The sequence below is a fragment of the Myxocyprinus asiaticus genome, chromosome 29 (genome assembly GCF_019703515.2).
Source record: "Myxocyprinus asiaticus isolate MX2 ecotype Aquarium Trade chromosome 29, UBuf_Myxa_2, whole genome shotgun sequence".
Lineage (NCBI taxonomy): Eukaryota > Metazoa > Chordata > Actinopteri > Cypriniformes > Catostomidae > Myxocyprinus > Myxocyprinus asiaticus.
Genome location: NC_059372.1, coordinates 42,797,917 through 42,819,972, shown reverse-complemented (window position 1 = coordinate 42,819,972; position 22,056 = coordinate 42,797,917). Strand labels below are relative to the sequence as shown.

The 22,056-nt window shown below is 36.9% G+C and overlaps 1 protein-coding gene across 1 annotated transcript; it reads right to left on the bottom strand.

Annotated features, from left to right (window-relative positions):
* Positions 1 to 1,189: 1,189 nt before the first annotated feature.
* LOC127419809 (small integral membrane protein 29-like) lies at positions 1,190 to 21,549 on the bottom strand. Its single transcript, XM_051661560.1, has 7 exons — positions 21,428 to 21,549; positions 18,417 to 18,625; positions 18,033 to 18,058; positions 17,100 to 17,205; positions 8,718 to 8,800; positions 8,213 to 8,340; positions 1,190 to 8,000 (listed from the first exon to the last, which is right to left on the bottom strand). The coding sequence occupies exons 2-5, from the start codon at positions 18,522 to 18,524 to the stop codon at positions 8,726 to 8,728; spliced, it is 315 nt and encodes a 104-aa protein (XP_051517520.1). The 5' UTR covers positions 18,525 to 18,625; positions 21,428 to 21,549; the 3' UTR covers positions 1,190 to 8,000; positions 8,213 to 8,340; positions 8,718 to 8,725.
* Between the last annotated feature and the right edge of the window lie 507 nt (positions 21,550 to 22,056).

Here is a 22,056-nt window from a genome sequence, read left to right as displayed (position 1 = left end):
GAACGCACCCCATCTTTCAGATAAGTTAGAAAAGATATAGCAGCGTGAGCCAGAACTGCCTGAACTCTTTGCCAAGTTTCACCAAACACAAATGTACATGCTGTAGGAGTCTATTGTTAAATTCTTTATATTTAAAGTGTCTGATGATGTTAAAATATGTCATAATGTATTACTGCCCCTTTAAATATATGCATGTTTACATATTTATTACACAAGTATTTACATTATGTATAACAGGGGTATTCAATCCGGTCTCTACATTTCCTTCCCAGCAAAGGTCCGGACAATAGCTTCCATGGTGTCAGTAGTCAGTATACTGTAGATATGAAATGACATATGGAATGCTTAATCAATTTTATGAAATAGTTATTATAAATATGCAAGTTGGCAGCAATAGTACTTTGTAAAAGAAAAAATCATAAAGTCAAAACAGTCTCTTCAAAATTAGGCAAGGATTATGACATTGGGGCCCCAGAGACAAAGTAATGGGGTTTGGGGAATATTCTACCAAAAGATTACAATATCGTCACGAGACTAATTTGCATAAAAGAAAATTGGGCCCGGGGGCCCTTGCTAGTCATAATCCGCCCCTGGCTCTGAGGCACGTTTCGTTGCCTGTGGTTCTTTGATTGGTGGATCTTTCTCTGCTGCATCATGGGTATTGTAGTTGTTTTAAAAAAAAAAAAAGTTTCAGCAGACAAAAAAACTCCAGTAACACTGAATTTTCAAGTTGTGGAAAAATAGATGATCTAGGAGCTTTATAAAGTGCATGTCATTGAAGAGACTGCAAGTCCATCCCTCACAGCCTCATTTTCATTCCTGTCAAAAATAAAATATGGCGCTACTGTGAATAAGGTCTATAATGCCCCCTTACACTGACAGTGATGCAATTGCTAGAGCGCCTCCAAGTCTGTTCTGTTGGTTGTCATTAGGTTATTATCAGGTAGCAGATCACTGTCTGCACTCATCTACTCCGCTTTGTCACATCGCCCAATGGTCGCTGTCACTCAAGTCTCCTCAAATTGTCAGCTTGCAATGAAAATGAATGACTTCTGTGCACTGTCCCTTCAGACTAACTAAATAAGAAATATGATATAATAAAGCGTCAACTTTAATAATAGAGATTCAACAAAAAATACACAAATAGGCTTGTAAAAATAAACATTTTGTCATTACATGGGTGGTAGCTTAAAAGATGGAATGGTGACACACAGTTTGCATATTTTAAGCTGACACTTGAACTAGAGGATCTCACAACTGTGGTCATGAAAACATTTCAGCATTTAGCTTTCTGACATAAGTTTTGCCTGTCCTGCAGATGGACCCATATAGTTTGCCTAACAAGTCTGTTCAAATGGGTTAAACCTGGTACAGCATTACAAAATCAGGACTCGTTTTACACCCGCCTGCATCCACTTTATCGACTTCAACTCGACTTTGACTTTCCATACAGTCAACCAACTCCAACAATTTTAGAAACTCCTGAATATAAACATCCATCCTTACATGTGCCACTGACACACTCACAATTGTAAAAATAATTGTTTTATGGGAATACAAGAACCACAATACTTCTGTGATCATTAAGAAACAATAAAACACCCCATTACAAAAAAATGGTTGACGTCAGCTCATTTCAACAGGACTTAAATTACATACTTAAAAAGGCCAGTAAAGACAGCACTTCCTTAAAATATTGACAAAGTTTAACAATTCCTTCTGATTCATTTCTTCAGACCAGGCATCATTCACAGTACCTTCAACACTGCATTGTATTTAAAAAGAAACTGGAATATTTAATCATTTTAGTGTAATACTTTTGGAAAAAGGAACTAACCTCAAAAATGAGTTTAAGGAGGAGAGTCCTTCACAATCCAGTGACTCCATTCTGGTATGAAATGCTCACTTTTTATCATCCAATCAATTCCAGATGGATAAAATCCACACACACAAACACACACAAAAAAGGCCTAAATTTTCAACTATGTCTATGTCACATTACGGAAGTAAAATGGCTTGTGAGTGCTGTATCAGTTTGACTTTTAAAGCATGCTGTGGATTCAATAAAAGTTTAGCATATTTGACAGCATTTGTGGCATAATGTTGATTACCACAAAAATAATTTAAACCTGTCTCTCATTTATTTAAAATAGAAAAAGCAAAGTAAGGCACTTGGAAGTGAATGGGGCCAGTCCATAAATGTGAAAATACACAAAAGTGTATTTTGCACAAAAGTTTCAAAAGTATGTCCACAAGATGTAAACAATATATGCTTAGTAACCTTATCTGTGTAAAGTCAACACGATTACATGGGAAGTCCAGATGTTGCTGCAGAATATTCCAGTACCCTGACATCGGCCCCATTCTGCAGAGTTACTAACAAGCGTCATCTCCAATCAGACATTTTATTTAGCATCAATTCAAATGTATTAACCTTTTCATGTGGCACTACCGATAGCATGTTGCTCGAGCATTCTCAGAGACATGGGTAAACCGGGAAGTAATCGTATTCACATAATCAGTGACAAGCTCAATTCGGAGCTTGCATTTTCTCTCTAAGATTACATTTTTACTCCACTGATGGTTAGGTTTAGGGTTGGGGGCAGAACTGATAAAACCAAATAAAAACAACTCACTTTTGGTGCCACTCTGTGGACATTTCACCAAAAACTAGAGCTCACATGTGCCCATACTTTCAAAAAACATTTCCAGCTTCGGCCACTGGGGGCAGTGGTTTAAATTTCGGTTAGCACAGACCGATTTCAGCAGCTGAAGAACTTTTGACCTACTGTCACCAAATTCACAGTGAGATCATGGTGCGTTCAAGTCCTTTCTCTCTTTTTCACATAGTGTTGGCAGAAAGCTTTTTTAGCACCAATGCAACAAAATAAAAGGAAAGCCACGCATTAGGTGTGTAATTGATGCTTTATCTACCTATTTTATCATTCTTGTGCGACCACATTTAATGATGGGAAATGTAGTTTTGTTGAAAATGCTTGTCGCTGCATAAACCAGCTTAATGAGTCGTACGTTTTGGCAAGTTTTATCGTTATTCTACCGTTAACAGTTATTCTAAACTGCTGTCAAAATCCTCAAGTAAAACTGAATTATTACCAAAAACAATTTACTTCCACCATGATTCTTAAATTGACACTCCCAACTCAACTTTTATGACTTTGTGGTGCCGTTTATGTGCGCTCGTAAATAGGATCTTTCTGACATGAATGCACCATCAGTCTGGTAAAGTTGTATCCAATATTACAACTTCGTAGTCATGACGAGGCAACACTGGTAAACCCTTTAAGCAGGTACATGTAACGGCAGTATATTTTATCCCACACAATCATGTTAATACGTAAAATGTTTATGTATTAAACATTTTACTATTTTAACATTTATGGACTGGCCCCATTCACTTCCATTGTAAGTGCCTTACTGTAAAAAATACATTTTGTTGTAATTATACCACAAATGCTGTCAATTGAGCTTAACTTGTATTGAAGCCGGAACATTCCTTTAATGAATACAAATAAACAGTACTTAGTGCAGCAGTTTAATCAATAACAGTACATTAAACAGTAGGTTTTCATTCAGGGGCAATAATCAATAGTGCTCAACTCTGAACATACACTACATGGCCAAAAGTATGTAGACACCTGAACACCACCCCATATGTGCTTGTTGAACATTTAATTTCAAAACCATTGGCATTAATATGGAGTTTGTCCTCTTTTGGCTGCTATAAAAGCTTCCACTCTTCTAAATGATTTGCTCCCATTCAGACACAAGAGTATCAGTGAGGTCAGACACTGATTTTGGGTGATGGGATCTGACTCACAGTCGCTGTTTCAAAGGTGTTCAATTGGGTTCAGGTCTGGACTTTGTGCAGGCCAGTCAAGTTCTTCCACACCAGACTCATTTAACTGGTGGCATCCTATGACAGTGCCATGTTGAAAGTCACTGAACTGTTCAGTACTCCTCATTCTACTTTTTGCTTGGCTGTATACCTCATTGCATGTACCTGTTAGTAGGGTGTAGCTAAAAATAGCCAAACATGTAAAATGAGAAGGGGTTGCCCATATACTTTGGCCAAGTAGCATTCATTGGCTTCGCTTTGGTTTGAACTCCTACCATCAGGTGTGGAACACATTTGCACATGATGGGCTGGAGGTTTCTAAATGTGGAACGTATCTTCAGTATGTTCGAATTATCCAAACAATCCAACCACTATTTTCACTCAGTAACACATCTTTAACAGCAAGTACACTCTAGCTACTGTAAAACAAGTCACTAAACACATTTCATTTTATCCAAATAAATAAAAAACAGCAAATAAATATTGCTCAATCATTTTGTACCATCCCATTGTGGTAAAAATCTCAATCACATGCAGGCATTCTCCTGACATTCCCAGGGCATGAGTTTGTCCAGGGTTAAGGGAATGGAAGGCAACAGCAGCTTTAAACACAAAGAGTCATTTGACTGACTAGTTCTGGTGTTTTTATGGAGAATGAAAAAGAAAATAAATTTTTCAGAGAGCTGTGACAGTTTAAAGCAGTGGTTCTCAACTGGTGGGTCATAAGTCACGGCCAAAAAATGGGTTGCAGGTCCTTTAGGGTCGCAATGCTAAATGCAAATAATAAAATGCAACTAACCATAAAAACTTAAATAATTATAGTATGTGTCCACTGGTGCGGAGAGTGAGCAGGCATTTTAAATTCATTCTCAATGGGAGCTGAGCGACACGCTCGTGCGAGGGATTGCAACCAGTGAGGGACGAACGGTAAGAGCGTCAAAAGTTGAGAAATGCTCAACTTTATGCAAATGACAGTGAAAAATGCCTGTGTGGTAAAGGCAGCGACGTCTGTTAAAAGAGTTAAAAAATTGGATGATACTGCTTGAGTTCTTGCTGTATTCAGTTCTTAAATCACATTTGCTGCTTTTTATTCATGTATTTTTATGCAAATGTTGGGATATAACATAAAAATGCTGGATGGAAACACCAAGATCCAAAAATGCACATAAAACACATATACATTTGCTGGTGGATACATTTTATTTTCTCGAAAAGAAGACGTGCATAAACTGGAAACACATTTACCACATAAATTCCTAGATGCACGTCAGAAAAGTTACATAACTTTGCCTCAAGTCATGTGACTGAACAATTCACTCAGAACTAAACTAGCCAGCAGACTAATATCATAAAAGCCTGCCATCAAAATGATTGGTTAATATTACTTACCAGAACTGTGTGGCGCGCTTTCGCTCAAGATATAAGACATCGGCCGCTGAACGCTAGCAAACATGAAGTTTGTCAGTGCATTTTGTCTGCACGCTCTAATCCACAATTAATTCATTACATTTAATAAAAGAGCCACATTTTGGGAATATTTCCCCTGAAGCGATGATGATCTCTTGAACAAATGGGATGGAAATGCTGCTTTATTCGCAAATTGTTTTTGAGGTATTCCGATTTTTTGCATAAATTATATTCTTAACTTGGATGGAAACATGATTATTCTTACATATTACTACATTACTATATTTAATTTAGATTTCAAATGCAGTTAGTATGCTCTCACAGGGATTAGACTATTTAGACTAGTTAACCAAAGTTACATTGGTTAATATAAGTTTAATATTTATATGTTGGACATTCAGAGACAAAGTTAATTTTTTCCACTGTAAACATGCATATATGGTGATTTGATTGACTGTACTGAAACAATCTTATGCCACGTTCCATTCAAAGTTGGATGTGTTATATTCCTACTTGATATTTCCGATTTCCGAACAAGCATTCCATTGCCCAAGATGACAAATAGGGAAACATAACTGCAATGCTTCCGTTAGCTTAGCAGGTGGAGACAGTGTTGTGCTGACGCCGGCTTCACCCCACGTACCTTTAAAAGCTTCTCCTTGGCTCATACATGTAAACACTATCATGAGCATCGAGCGCTCTGTTTGTAGCAGATGACAGTGAACAGAGCACAAATTCACTTTGTAGCACGAGGCACATACAGAGTACATACTTATTTAATTCAGTAGCAGGCTTTTGCAGTTTAATTATCACTGAGTAATGTAATGGACTGGCTTTTTCGGACTGAAAAGCTACCATCATCACACAGAAACACTTCAAAATAAAAGCTCTGTCAAAATAAAAGCTCAATTTAAATGAAAAATGTATGACAGAAATATATCACAATTGTAAAGTTATGTAATATTCACTGTATTACTACTACTATTACTACTAATAATAAATCAATGGTAATTGTATTATATTTACGCAATATATTACATCTGTGATGCTCTGTTATGCAGCACTTTATTTGACAAAGTACAACTCCAGTGTTGTATTTTGGATTGTGCTGTGAGGTTCTGTATATAAGCACTTTATCTGATAAAAAATAATACAACATTATGATGAAAATTTATTGTTATATTTTAAATTGATTAAAGTTTTATTAAATTCATTAATTTAAACATCATTTTGATGATAAAATTGAAATAATCTGTTGATATGAAGTTCCGAAAAAATAAAACAAAAAAACTTGGTATCGGCAAGTATCAGAAAGAAAGTATCGGTACTCGTACTCATTCTCAAAAAAAATGGTATTGGGACATCCCTAGTACATAACACACCCATCTCTGCAAATGTGTGCTAAACAAGATTTATTATCATATAATGTAGGAACTTTGACTCATTTATGTTTTGTTTTTTTGCTTAAAAGTGAATGCTTATCATTAACTTTGTTGAGGATTTTCGCACGAGTTTCCAAGTTGGCCATTCGGCTTCAATTGCCATTCCTTTGCACTTATACTAGAAGGGGTTGGAAGTGACGTAGACACTTTTTTTATACCTATACCTCTGCACACTATGCAGAGGCCAATTGTGGTCCGATTAACGTGTTTACATGCTGGATGAAGCCGAGCTACAATCGCATTTTCAAATGATTGTTTTAGTTCGACTGAAATCGAACTTTTAAAGTACATGAAAAGTACTGACTAAACATAACCACACAACTTTTTACCGACACACCCCCAGTGACCGACCTCTAGCATTTTGAGTGGTATTGAGCGAAATTCTTTAACACCAGTGGGCACATAGGGTAAGAATAGAAAAATAAATAGGCTTATCATTAACATTTAAAAAGGGAGAAGGAAATGCTTTCCATATCTTTTGATGACTTGTAAAGCAGTGCATCAAATAAAACTGTTCAGTATTTTAAAATCACGTCATTTGGTGGAAGCTAGTGAAATTTTGCAGATGCCAAAATGATGTGCCCTCAATCAAAATCAGGTTCGGTCCAAACAATCTATCCAAGTGTGAAAACAGCTTTAGATAAAACACAACCAAGACTACATTAAATACGGGTTACTTGCATGGTTTGAGCCGACCACAATGTGTTTTGCGCAGTGAATTACTGTCTGCAAAGTGCATGGAACCATCAAAATTGTTTGATTTAAGGGACATATGTTTACATTTGTAAGATAAACAATTTTGGCACTATAATATTTGGGTCCTGCAGCTAAACTAGTTGAGAACAACTGGATTAAAGGATCGGCTAGCCACTGTAACCCAGCATGGTTTTGGTTTACACACCAAGAACACATTACATTCATGCATACTCAATATGGCTAATATGAAATGGCTCGGACAGGGATTTAATAGCACAGAACATCAGCAGAATTCATAAAACTAGAATAAATAAAGAATCATAACAGTGAAAGTCCTTCTTGGGTCTTAGTAAACCGAGAGTTGTTCAAACAACAAATTTGCTGCTCTTCAGAGGTGAAATTGTGGCTCTATATTGGACCATATTTGCAGGAAAAGACCTGAGGTGAAAAAGTACCATCCCAATGCTGTGTGAGGAGTCACCAGCGCCCTGAAGACTTCTCATGACACAGAGGTGCTGAAAAGCTCTTCGAGACTCATCACTTCAAATGGCCAAAGGTAAATCAGTAGTTTATTGCTCAAAATTCTCCATCTTCTGAATCTGCAATACAGGCAAATGCCATGAGATAATTATGTTATTAGACATTATATTATAGTTATAGCAGTGTTGGGGATTAACTAACTTAAAGTAGCGATGCTATTAACAATTTTCAGTAGCATGACTGGCTATTTTCACAATAGCTTTTCCAGAAACAGCCTACATATTCCTACGAGTAGCACTGTAGCCTTGAGGGAGTAATCAAACACACTCACCTAAACCGTCCTATAAGGGACTTTGACTCCACATGTAGCAGATCTAGACAAGTGAAGCTGGGGTGGAGGTGGGTTTTTAGTGAAAAACACTCGCAGCATGCTGCAGTGAAACCAGCTTATCTGCAAAACTGAACAATTTAAATGTAAGACAAAGAGAGACCAAGTTGATTGATTACCCGATTACATGTCAAAGGACCAATCAGCTTACACAATGCAAGCCGATTGGCTTAACATGTCACATGTTAGTGAGCCATTGCCTAACAGATAACAAGTTCAAAGAACCTATCAGCTTACGCCACAAAGTTTCCTGGCGGAACATTGGTCATTTAGCTACTTTTTTGTTAGTAGCTTGACTGATGTTAAACTACTTTAATAGCTGCTTTCCTAACATTTAATTATAGTTAAAGACTAATTATTAACAAGGCTCCCAGACTGTGTGCAAAATCACAAAAACGTGAATATAGAGAAATTTGTTACATGGAAATGGGTCTTTCATGCAGCAAACCTTAATTTTCATGCATCAGGATCCTTTGACAGCGGGTCAAGGGGTCGCCGCTGCTGATATGTCCTCATCCAACCCTTTACCACCTAGAAAGAGAAAAAAGAAATAACTCTGATCTATGTTCACATTCATGAACTGTAAACGATTATAGAGCATACAGTAGCTACCCATCACAATTTATGCACAGAATTACATACAAATAAAAAGAAAATTCCCCTTTTTAAACTTGATGTAATGAGAAATGACATACTGCAGAAAATGTTCATTACTGCTGGCAGTGTGTAATTGCAATAAATCATTGCTTTTTAAAAAAAATTTTAGTCACTTTATATTGTGTATGTTTATAAACGAGGAAAAGATTCAAATCAGATTTTTTATTTAAAATATTAAAAACATGCATTCGTAAATCAGTGTTGGGTAACTCAAAAAGGTAATCCATTATAAATGACTTCTGATTAAGTAATCGGATTACTTTAATGACTACTTCGTTGGAAAGTAATCACATTACTAATTACTTTTTAGTTCCTTTTCTAAAACATTTTTCACAGAAAATATTATTTAAGAAATATAGTATGTGTACTAAAGTAATATACTTAAACGTAATTCAGTTAAGTGAAGGACAGTCACTGATTATAAGAATTAAAAAATGTAATGCATTACACTACTTTTGACTAAAAAGTTATAACAGATTACAGTTACTAATTATTTTGTAATCAGATTACACCCAACACTGGTCGTAATATCACACTTTAGCACTGGAATGTGCATTTTGTCACTTTCTATATTGCAATAAGCAGTGAAATAAAATATCCTATAGTAATTAGGACAAAATATATACTTTAATATAAATAATGCTAAACACATGGCAGTTTCAGGGCCATTAAGAAATATTTATGGCCGGTAATCTTCTCAATTCTCTTGCCATTGGCACGTGTGATTAAAAAGTACCTTTTGAAACATGAATAAATAGTTATAAAAGGTAACAAGCAAATTAAAAAAGAAAATCACAATTTCCACTTCCTGGTTTTACAGAGTAAATGCATTATGGCACATAGAGATTCAGCTTGTTCTAAAAACTTGACGTACAATACCAGTCAAAATGTTGGACACACTTGACTGAATGTTTCTCATGATCTTGTTACAGTTACAGTAAATAGAAGTTGTGCCTACATATGAATTTCTTAATAATAATAATAATAATAATAATTTTTGAGAAGCAAAAAATATAAGATGTTCTTGGTCACTACATAATTCCCATTTGTGTTATTGCATAGTTTTTTGTTATTACAATTTTTTACTGATTCCATTTATAAAACAAACAAACACAACATAAAAAAGTATACTTTTAAAAAACAACAAGAATGCACATACACATCTAAACTACAAATCCCTCTAAGATGTAAAATCTTAAATTTAATCAGACGCACCCTTGCATCTCTAGATGTAGACTTGACGTTTTTTAGAATCCTACCCCACACTCCCTCCTCCAATACCAAATTTAAATCTTTCTACCATAATCTCTTGAGGGAAGTTGAAGCTCCATCTCCCAGACTCTGAATTAACAGGGAGTAATACACTGATGCCTCATGTCCTTTTCCAAAAGCAGTAATCACCAATCCCAGAGTATCTGCCGCTTTAGGGGGGTGTATGCTACTCCCAAACACAATACAGAGCTGGTGGCGCAGCTGTAAATACCTATAGAACTGAAATCTGGGAATCCCAAAATGCTGAACCAAATTCTCAAAAGATCTCAACACTCCACTCTCATACAGGTTGCCGAGTGTATAAACCTCCCTCACAATCCACTCTGACCAACAGAAAGGGGACTTATTAATACATAATTTTGGGTTCAGCCATATACTCGAAGCACATTTAAATAAATGTCGGAATTAAACTTTTGTCCATACCGTGTGCAAATGCAAGATAACAGGGTGTTACTTAACTTCTCTGATTTATTTGATAGAAAGGCTTTGCAATTTCGAAATAGGGGCAAGAACTTCCTGTTCAATACAAAACCAGGGAGGGGCTCTCTCAGGTGGAAGTGACCAATGAGCCAAATGTCTGAGACTGAACGCATAATAATAAAACAAAATCTTAGGAAGGCCTAGCCCACCTTTATGAATCAGCCTATGCAATTTACTGAAATATAATCTGGGACATTTACCATTCCAAATGAAGGACTTCGCTGTGCTATCAAATTGCTTGAAATAAGAGAGGGGGACATCTACAGGGAGAGATTGTAGCAGGTAGTTGAATTTTGGAATAAAATTCATTTTAATAACATTAACCTTCCCAATCATAGATAAATGTAATGAAGCCCACCTGCCCATATCGCTTGAAAACCTTTTTATTAAGGGGTCAAAATGAACTCTAACTAAATCACACAGATTTGCTGGGAATAAAATGCCCAAATACTTAATGCCCTGTTTGGGGCACTGGAAGGCGCCCAGCTGAAAAGCCATTACCGGGCAGCACGCTGTCAGAGCCAAAGCTTCAGATTTTGACCAACTGACTCTGTATCCTGAGAATTTAGAAAAGGAATTAATAATTCTGTGGAGGCAAGGCATAGATCTAGTGGGGTCAGAGACGAATAATAAAATATCATCTGCATAAAGCAAAAGCTTATGCGGCACACCTCCCGCCACCACCCCTGGAAAATCATCTTCCTTTCTTATTGTGGCTGCTAATGGTTCCACGGCAAGACAGAACAATAATGGGGAAAGAGGGCAACCCTACCAGGTGCCCCTACCCAGAGTAAAATAATCTGAAATTAATCCATTTGTTTGTACCGCCACTACCGGGTGTCTATAAAGTAACTTAATCCATCCAATAAAAGTATTCCCGAACCCGTATATTTCCAAAATCTTAAAAAGACAATCCCATTCTACCATATCAAACGCCTTTTCGGCATCAAGTGAGATGGCAGCGACCGGAGTCTGATCATTCGCCATTCACGAATAAACCCCACCTGATCTATATGTATAAGAGATGTCATAACTTTACTTAATCGGTTAGCCAAAATTTTTGACAGTATTTTTACGTCTAGCTGGATCAGGGAAATTGGACGGTAACTCTTACACTCACTTGGATCTTGGTCCTTTTTAAGAATCAGACAGATCCGGGCTTGTGTAATGGTTGGTGGAAGCTTTCCAGTCTTTTTTTTTTTTTTTTTTTTGGATTTTCACCCAATATGCCCAATCCCCAATGTGCTTTTAAGTCCTCGAGGTCGCGTAGTGATTCGCCACAATCCGGGTGGCGGAGGAAGAATCCCAGCTACCTCCGCGTCTGAGACCGTCAACCCGCGCATCTTATCACGTGGCTTGTTGAGCCACGGAGACATAGCACGTGTGGAGGCTTCACGCCATCCAATGCGGCATCTACGCTCAACTCACTACGTGCCCCACATTATAGCGACCACGAGGAGGTTACCCCATGTGACTCTACCCTCCCTTGCAACCGGGCCAATTTGGTTGCTTAGGAGACCTGGCTGGAGTCACTAAGCACGCCCTGGGATTTGAACTAGAGAACTCCAGGGGTGGTAGCCAGCATCTTTATCACTGAGCTACCCAGGCCCCGAAGCTTTCCATTCTTTAAATGATTCCGTATAAACTTCTAACAAAAGTGGAGCCAATTCTGTAGCATAAGATCTAAAAAATTCTGTGGCAAAGCCGTCTGGCCCCGCAGCCTTGCCAGTAGGCAAGGCCTTAATTACCTCGCCAAGCTCCTCCAAGGTTATCTCAGATCAAGTTAGAATTCTTTAAAAGCATTATTAATATCAATGGCCGAGGTAAATATTTCACCACCAGCAGATTTCACTGAGGGAATGGTAGAAAAAGACTCTCTCTGCTTTATATATCTAGCCAAAAGCTTCCCTGCTTTGTCTCCTGACTCAAAGTATGACTGTCTTGCCCTGATGAATAGCCAAAACTCCACCTTCCACAACAAAATAGTATTTGTATCTTTATTTCAATCGGGTAAATTCTCTGAGGCCATCAGATTACATTCGGTGCTTCATCTCTTCTTCGGCACTTTTAATATTCCCTTCCAACTCCACAAGTTCTCGTGCTTTGGATTTTTTGGTGGATGAGGCATACTGTATGATCCAACCCCTAAGAAACGCCTTAAGTGCCTCCCAAGCCGTGCCCACAGAGGATACTGAGGACCAGTTGGTCTCCATATAAACATTGATTTCAGCCTTTAAAATTTGTTGGAATTCAGGATTTTGCAAAAGGGATACATTAAAGCGGCAACTACATGATTTCTTTTTCTCCGTATGTGGCAACACCTCTAAACTCAAAAGGGCATGATCTGAGACTAAAATGTTTCCAATTGAGCAATCAACAACAGATGAAATGAGGGACTTAGATATAAAAAAAAAATCAAATCTATTCTAGAATAAATCTTATGGACTGATGAAAAAAATGTATGGGTTCAAAAGTCTCCAAATATCTGTAAGACCAAGATTTTTATGGCTTACACACTTTTGCTTCACTGTGATCAAGGACTGAGTCCATCAAAAGATTAAAGTTTCCTCCCAATATTATATCATGAGGGGTGCCAGCGGCTTGCAACATCCATTCAAGATCTATAAAAAAGCCCTGATCATCCACGTTAGGTGCGTACATATTAGCCAAAATCAACCTTTGCCCCTGAAGTTCTGCTAAAACAATAATGACTCTTCCTAATTTATCTTTAATCTGTTTGAGACATTTGAATTGTAGATGCTTACTTATCAGTGTAATGACTCCACTGCTCTTACTTGAGCCAGCACTAAAGAAAACATGTCCACCTCATATCTTCCCAAAATTTTCAGCTTCCTGCGGGGAAAGATGCATTTCTTGAAGAAACACTATATCATATTTCTACATTTAAGAAAATAAATAAATTTCCTTCTTTTTATGGGGTGCCCCAACCCATTCACATTCCACATGGAGAGAGACAATCCACTCATATTAACATTTGACATTTTGACATATTAGAAAAAATAGATTGTGTGTCAAAAATAAAATTATAAAGACCACATTCCACATTAGTGCAACAATCAAACCCCAAACTTCCCCCAGAACCAAACAAACAAAATGTGTGCAATAACCCCGCACACCACAGTGCCAACCGGCATCCATCCTTCTAAACTCAAACAGTCCATGTACACCTACGAAAGCCCCCGCAACAACTTTGCTGTCGGATTGCTCAAGTCCGGTGTTTCTATACAAATTTTGTGAGACAGAATTACACAACAAAAGATAATCTATATAACAAACTCCAGCCAATAGGTGGAATAAACGCAAAGAACGTGGAGATTCATCCACATAACTGTCCCGAAGATGTGTTCCTCCACAAAACAAACTCCAGCCGCTAGCGGAACCAGCACACACACACAAAAAAAGCCTTTCAGTTTCCTCAGACAGTCAAACGAATGTTCAGTGAGCCGGCCCATTCAACTGCTACATGAGTGCAACAAATGACCAATCACTCCAATGTCCTGCAAGAAATACTCCACAAAACAAACTCCAACCAACAGGAGGCATAAGCGCAAAGAACGTGCAGATTCATCCACAACACTGTCCTGAAGGAATGCTGCTACACAAAACAAACTCCAGCCACTAGGCCGAACCAGCACAAAAAGAAACAAAAAAGGCACTCCGCTCAGCTTCCTCGGACAGTCAAGTGGATGTTCAGTGAGTTGGTCCACTTGGCTGCAACGTGAGTACCACAAAATAACTTACTCAGTCCACTGACTTTATGAAGGACATTGCTTGCTGTGGGCATGTGAATGTTTTACGGCCATCCTTAGCATCTATTCTCAATTTTCTGGGAACATCAGTGCAAAAGCGATTTTCCGTTGATGTAAGAGTTTCTTGCATTCCTTGAATCGATCACATTTCTCTCTTGTCAAATTCGCAAAGTCTGGGAACAAGAAAATGCTGTGGTTCTTCCAAGAAAGCTTTCCTTTACTCCTCGCCTTGCGTAACACAAGATCTTTATTGGATGATCTCAGAAATTTGGCTAGAATTGTCTCTGTCTCCCTCAGTGGATCGCCGAGCCGGAACCCTGTGAGCTCGCTCGATTTCCAACTTATGGCCTGTTATGTCGAGCAGACTTGAAAAGAGCCCATCCAGGAATTTCACCATATCCCGACCTTCTTTGTCCTCAGGAATTCCAACAATTTGGACGTTATTCCGCTGGTTACGGTTCTCCAAGTCCTCCAGCTTCTCCCAGACGTGCTCCAAATCCACCTTGGTCGCTAGTGGATTAACAGCTAATTCCCTCTCCGATGACTCCAGATAATCGATCCGTTTCTCAACATCCCCCACTGTTGTAACCAACTCCAAGTCAGCAACGACCTTCATCAGCATTGCCGACACGTTCAACAATTCTCGCTGAATTTCCTTCATTTCTCCATCCAAATCAGCTCCCGGGCTTGCTGCCTGCTGCTCGGGGGCGTCAGCTTGAGCACGTAAGTGTCTTTTAATGTCTCCAGAGCCTGAGGATTTTTAATTCTTTGACATGTTGTCTTCCTAGAACAGTTAAGGATCAGGGTGTATCGAATCTCACCGGTTTATAAAATAAAAAGTGTTAAAACTAGCAAAGTGTGCAGAGCTCGCCGTTCACAAGTCCGGACCTCACATGGCATCACGTGACTCCTGTTATTTCATAGTTTTAATGACTTTACTATTTTTCTAAAATGTGATAAAAGTCATAATGAAGAATAAGTCAACTTTTGACTGGTACTGTAGGTCTAGTAATGCTGATATATAAGCAACAAACCCCAAAGGCAACCTATTCAGACTAAAACCTTGAGCACCAGTGCTGACATAAAGGTGCATAGCCTATATGTACTGTTAGTTCAGAAAGGGCGGAGGTCCAATTCACCACCATAGTGACAGAAAACTGCTGAAGCAGACTGACTGATGCATGATGGGAGAAGGTACTGCACTGTTTCGACTGGTAACACAGGTTGTAGGTTCTCACCCCAGTATGTGTGACATAAACAGTTAGTGAAATCCTCATCACCACTAAGCAAAGCATGGAACCTCAGGATATTCCCGGGAAAAGAAAAAGACTGAAGTGACAAATAACTGAAATTTAAAATAATGCTCTTTGTTTGAAAGCCAGCTCTCTTTTCAAACAATGTCATGTTGTCAAAAGATGTTAGTGCTCCCAAGGAGCTACAAGAAATTATTTTTGCCTGGAGCACTGAAAATGTTGTTGATATAGATTTTAGGCCCAAGTGTCTTGTCATTGTTTTGTTGAGCCTTTAACTGGCCTACCGACAATGGTGAAAGCTGTAAGTAAAAGTTTTTAATGAGTTTGATGAGGAAGAGTTTGTTTTGGTATTTTATATAGTTGAAAACATTTTGACAATTAGATGTAAGCTCTTTGTAACAGAAAATATAAAAGTTACGGGTCATATTGACTGGTCATATTGTTGATACTGGCAGGCTATTGGGTAGGGATGGGAATCATAAGGAATTCTACAATTCCGGAACCGATTCCTCTTAACGATTCCCGTTCCTTAAAGGTTACATTAACGATTCTTTTAGTACTTTAGAAGAAGAATTATTTGTAAATTATTATTGCAATTGTTTTACATTCACTGCTTCAGCAGTCTGTTGTTAACTATTGATATCATTTCAGATTTATACAGAAATAACACATCAGAGATCAATTTAATACAACCATATGTTAATTAAAAAATCTAAATCAACAAAACATTTGATAACATTCATTAATTTATTCTTTTATAAAATTCTACTGATTACAACAAAACTCATGTGTATCTTTACATTTCACGCTGTAGATTCAAAAGAACCGGCTCATAAGAGTAATTTGTTCGGGAATCGGTCTACACTGGTTGCACAGTACGTGTTGCACATTATATTCAAAGAACCACCTCATTAGAGTCATTTGTTCAGGAATTGGACTACACTGGTTGCGCTTTAGATTCAAAGAACCGCCTCATACGAGTAATTTGTTTGAGAATCAGACTACACTGGTTGCACTGTATGTTTCGTGCTGTAGATTTATGTAGATAGTGCAGCAGGAAACACTGACAGATTATTTCAATACAGTGTTACATTCGCTTCAGCAGAATGCGTGATTGGGAATGGTTAATGGAACGGTCATGAAAATCAAACTAAAATTTTCTGAACAAGAACCAATTCTTGGTTGCCAGTCCTACTGCTGGTGCACCTTCAGTTTAGACAGTTTATTGCTTGGAATATCCTCTCGCAAGCTCTCGGATGCACTTAATGTATTCAATCAGTTTCTTCTAAAGGTAAGGTGTACAGTATGCACACATCTGCACTCTATAATAAGATGTCAGCATTAGACATTAGTGTTTTTCATTTTATGCAATAGGATGAAAGTAATTTGATGGAGTACCTTTGTGTCTTCCTCTTTCCAAAGAATTTCCTGTTCTGCCTCGTTCAGCTCTTCAGTTGGGTCATATGTGTACACCGGTAGCAACTGATGCCGAAGTCTATCAATCCTAAACACACACACACACACACACACAAGCTGTTTAAATCGTATTTTGTTATGGACAAACAACTACTTTGACCTTTTCAAGGCAGTAAACAGTAATGTTTCAAATAATAATGTAAAGTCCAGACTTTGGACAGTTATTCTACATGCAGTTTTTATGGGTTTATATTAATAGAGAGACTTCATGAAATATGGTTAATTTGCTAATTAATTTGTCACACTGCAAGGCCATTTAACTGAATTGCAAAAAGGGGATTAAATAGAGAAAAACTTAAAATGATGATGAGTTACAGCATAACATTTTTTTACACTCCCTTATACTGTACTTAGGGCAGGGTATCAGCAAATACCTCATGATACGATACGTATCACAATACATATGTCACAATTTGATATTTTGCAATACATCGATATAACACAATATCAGGATTCGATACGATTCTGATTAAACTTCAATTCGTTTGGGTATATTTCAGTTATAATGTCCATTTTTCTCACATTGTTTACATGCATAACTTGTACTATTTACAATTATTTACACTGATATGTACAACAAGTGCTAAAACGGCACTGTCTCTTTAAGAATAGGAAAATCCCATGTAGTCTCTCAAAAAAGGAGGTCATAAAAACATGATTGAATTCTAATTCTAAAAAAATTTGCTAATGCTGTTAAAAATAGATTTAGATGGAGTATACCGCATGTCACACCACATAATACAAGCTTGATGTTGAAAAAGATGTTCATGATGTCAGCTACCAATGTGAAGCAAGGTTGAAGAGTTGTTGACATCTCTTGACATGTTTTAAAAGGGGTGTAGAATATTTATTTACCTTCGTTTCCGTCTTATGTACGTCACCTGTAACAAAAAAGATACTTTATCATTTTACTATATATTCATAATATACTAAATTATAAATGAATGCCTGTAACACCCTTTAACACGCTATACAAGATAATAATGATAACTCTGCAGCTGTCGAAGCATGCATCTATTTTTTGCCAAGGGAATATGCAGCAGACAAACACTGGCATATACCCAATACACCATATCCACAGCATAATAAAGACCTTATGCCTTGCACATACTCCTCAATCAAATTACACCATCATGCGACTTCACATTCCTCCCGTCACACTAGCACACAGTGAAACAGTTTTACAAATGAAGAGGCTATATCATGCACGCCTATATGTGCATCATATACGGCACCTACCACTGCAGCGACAATCCCGATCACAATGATGAGGAAGAACGGGACAAGCACATAGCTAACGGCCACATCTCCATTGATAATGTGAGGGGGCTGTGTGGTGCTGTTCATAGTGTAGAGCGCTCAGAGGCGGGCTGTGCTCCAATCGTCTGTTTACCGCTCATCTTCTGCCTGCATGTGACTCCCAAATGCTCTCTCTGCCTCACTAATGGCTGTGAAATCCAAGAGAACACAGTCATTTATGGATGAGGACACAGGCAGGAATGCAAGAGAAAAGAGTGTTAATGATTTTCCATCAGATTGGTCTGAAATAAATAAGATAATTAAGTTTGTTAATAATCATTAAGATTTGTTTTGCACTGTGACATTATTTTCATCACAATTGAGTTTTTTCTGTTAGTCTCATTGGTGATTCAGTGGTGTATTGCAGCAAACAAATGACTGTATTCAGGGTTCCCACCCTTTTAGAACAATTAATTTTCATCACTTTTTCAGTCGTTTGTGATTTCAAGAAATATTTGTGATCGACATTGGACATCAATATGGCTAGAATGTATATTCACTATAGAAATTTCCATGACGTTTAAGATTTTGTTAATGTTTTTTCATTGAGAATACTATTAAACATCTCTGTACAGTGTGCTGACATTATGTGTTTGATATTGGTAAACATTTTCAGTATCAGTTGTTTTTGGAATTGGATTTTTAATTTATTTTTAATTTTTTTAGACTCAGCTTGTCACTAACAAAAAATGGTTATGCTATGGTTTTTGGGCATATATCATATAATACCATCATATTCTTTGAAGGACCTTGAAGTACCATGTGAGCGTGTCAATGAGGGAATGCAAATTTTTTCATCTAAATCTAAATCATTTAAATTATTTAAAATGCATTATAAAAGCAATTCACACAAAACAATTACATGAATACACCTCTTCTATAATAAGCATGTTTCAATTACTAAGTTCATAGTCATTTTTATATTTTTTCTGGGCCTTAAAGTAAACCAATGTCATGTGGTGCAACCGTCCGGAGATGGTAAAAATCAAAGTCTCATTAAAAGCTGAAATTCTTGAAAAAATCAGTGTTTTGGCATATGTCTTTTGGAATAATCTTAAATTATTATTTCTTAAAAAAATACGGTGACTTTTTTTAATGTGAATAATATTTTAAAAACTTTTGTCCACCAAATCAAAGTCATGTGGTGTACAACATGTAGGTAGCCATTTTGTTGTCATGTAAACATGTTGTTGTCCTCCCCCCCCAAATAAAACCAGAGAGGACCCCTTTAGTCCTCATGACTGTGTTTGATTAAAAAAAAATAAAAAATTTGTCATATAATTAAGTATCAATATTTTTAAAATTTATATTAAAATGCACATTTTGGTCATTTGGAGCAATCCTGAGAAAACACAAAAATGTATATTTGTAATATAAATATATTTATATATATACTAGCAGCCAAAAGTTTGGAATAGTTTACAGATTTTGCTGTTTCGGAAGGAAATTTGGTCCTTTAATTCACCAAAGTGGCATTCAACTGATCACAAAGTATAGTCAGGACATTACTGATGTGAAAAACAGCACCATCACTATTTGAAAAAAGTCATTGGCTTTGTGTTTATTTTTGAGTTGCCACATTATGCAATAGACTGGCATGTCTTAAGGTCAATATTAGATCAAAAATGGCAAAACAGAAACAGCTTTCTCTAGAAACTCATCAGTCAATCATTGTTTTGAGGAATGAAGGCTATACAATGCTTGAAATTGGCAAAAAAAAAAAAAAAAACTGAAGATTTCATACAAAGGTGTACACTACAGTCTTCAAAGACAAAGGACAACTGGCTCTAACAAGGACAGAAAGAGATGTGGAAGACCAGATGTACAACTAAACAAGAGGATAAGTACATCAGAGTCTCTAGTTTGAGAAATAGACACCTCACATTTCCTCAGCTGACAGCTTCATTGAATTCTACCCACTCAACACCAGTTTCATGTACAACAGTAAAGAGAAGACTCAGAGGTGCAGGCCTTATGGGAACAACTGCAAAGAAAAGCCACTTTTGAAACAGAAAAACAAAAAGAAAAGGTTAGAGTGGGCAAAGAAACACAGACATTGGACAACTGATAATTGGAAAAGAGTGTTATGGATCTTAACCTCATTGAGCTTTTGTGGGATCAGCTAGACTGTAAGGTGGCAAAATCTGTACATTATTCCAAACTTTTAGCTGCCAGTGTAGCCTATATATTTTCCTTGAAAATATATTTGAAAACTTAAAAAAGAAAAAAAAAAAAAAAAATGATTAAGCTATGCACATTCCATGTGCTCAAGGTGCAAGGAAAGTATTTTAATACATTTTACTTGAAGGTTACAACAATTTGAGAAACCAGTTTTTTTTTCCTTGTCAATGACCCAAATCTCATGATAAAGTTATATTGTTATCATACAGTACCATGGTATATCCAAGTATACTACGGTAGGCATATTACTATATGCAAAAATAAAGCTCTGTATCCAAAATAAATCCACTGACGATGACAAACTTATGCAGAAGAACAAGACTATCAACAATCTTTTAAAGACATTTATTCTGCAAAATAAAGGTATTTTCTTCTTATTATGGAAACATATAATCTTACTGTATTCAATGCAAACCCATGCAATAAATCCCATAAAAGACAGTCCCCATTCAATAAACATTTTATAACGACCAAAGCGTCTGTTATATATTACTATGATACATTCGATGACATTATTATTATTATTATTATTATTATTATTATTTGCGCTATCGGCTGCAGCTGTCATTTGTTTACACTGTTAAATTACTATGGTGACCAGCATATATAAGATACCATTAGTGTCATGGTAATTATAAACGTTATATTGAGCACTGCGATGTCTGCTGCTGACTCAGGTGAAAGCATCATGACCAGTCAAACTTCATCGACAACGCATTCAAATAAACCTTCCAGATTCACGCAAAACAGCAGAATGACTTGCACTTAACTGTAAGATGAGTCCTGATCCTGTTAATAAAACACAAGTCATGAGCTTGTCTGTCATTAAACTCCACGATCAGTGTTTACGTAAAGAAAGTCCATTAATGAAAACGAAATGGTGACGGTTGTGTCGCTGGAAGGAGTTACGACACTGTCAATGAACACTATTGACCACCAGATGTCGCCAAACACATTAAATATACTGCTACTGGCGGATCAGATCACATCGATAGTACCAGTCTTGCTTATTTATTATACATTTGGTCAGAATTATAATTAGAAGAATTACAAATAGTTTTCACCTTCTTTTGGATAATCATTAAAGCCAAAAAAGTAAAATTTCTCACAAAAGAAAAAAAAGGCCTTGAACATTGAATGTTGAATTAATCTAAACTAATTTAATTACATATTTAATGCCGAAATAAAAGCAAACCAAAGCTTTTCTGAAAAAAAAAAAAAAAAAAGAGTAGGTAACTGAACTGCGGTTATCTGTGAGAACAGCGCCTCCTAGTGGAGAAGCGGCGGCACAGAAAGGCCAATACCCCATTGAACTCTTTAAATTGATTTTTTCCCCCCTTAAATATAATGTGATGACGTTCTAAAGCCACAAATGTTGTCTTCATTACAATAAAGATAA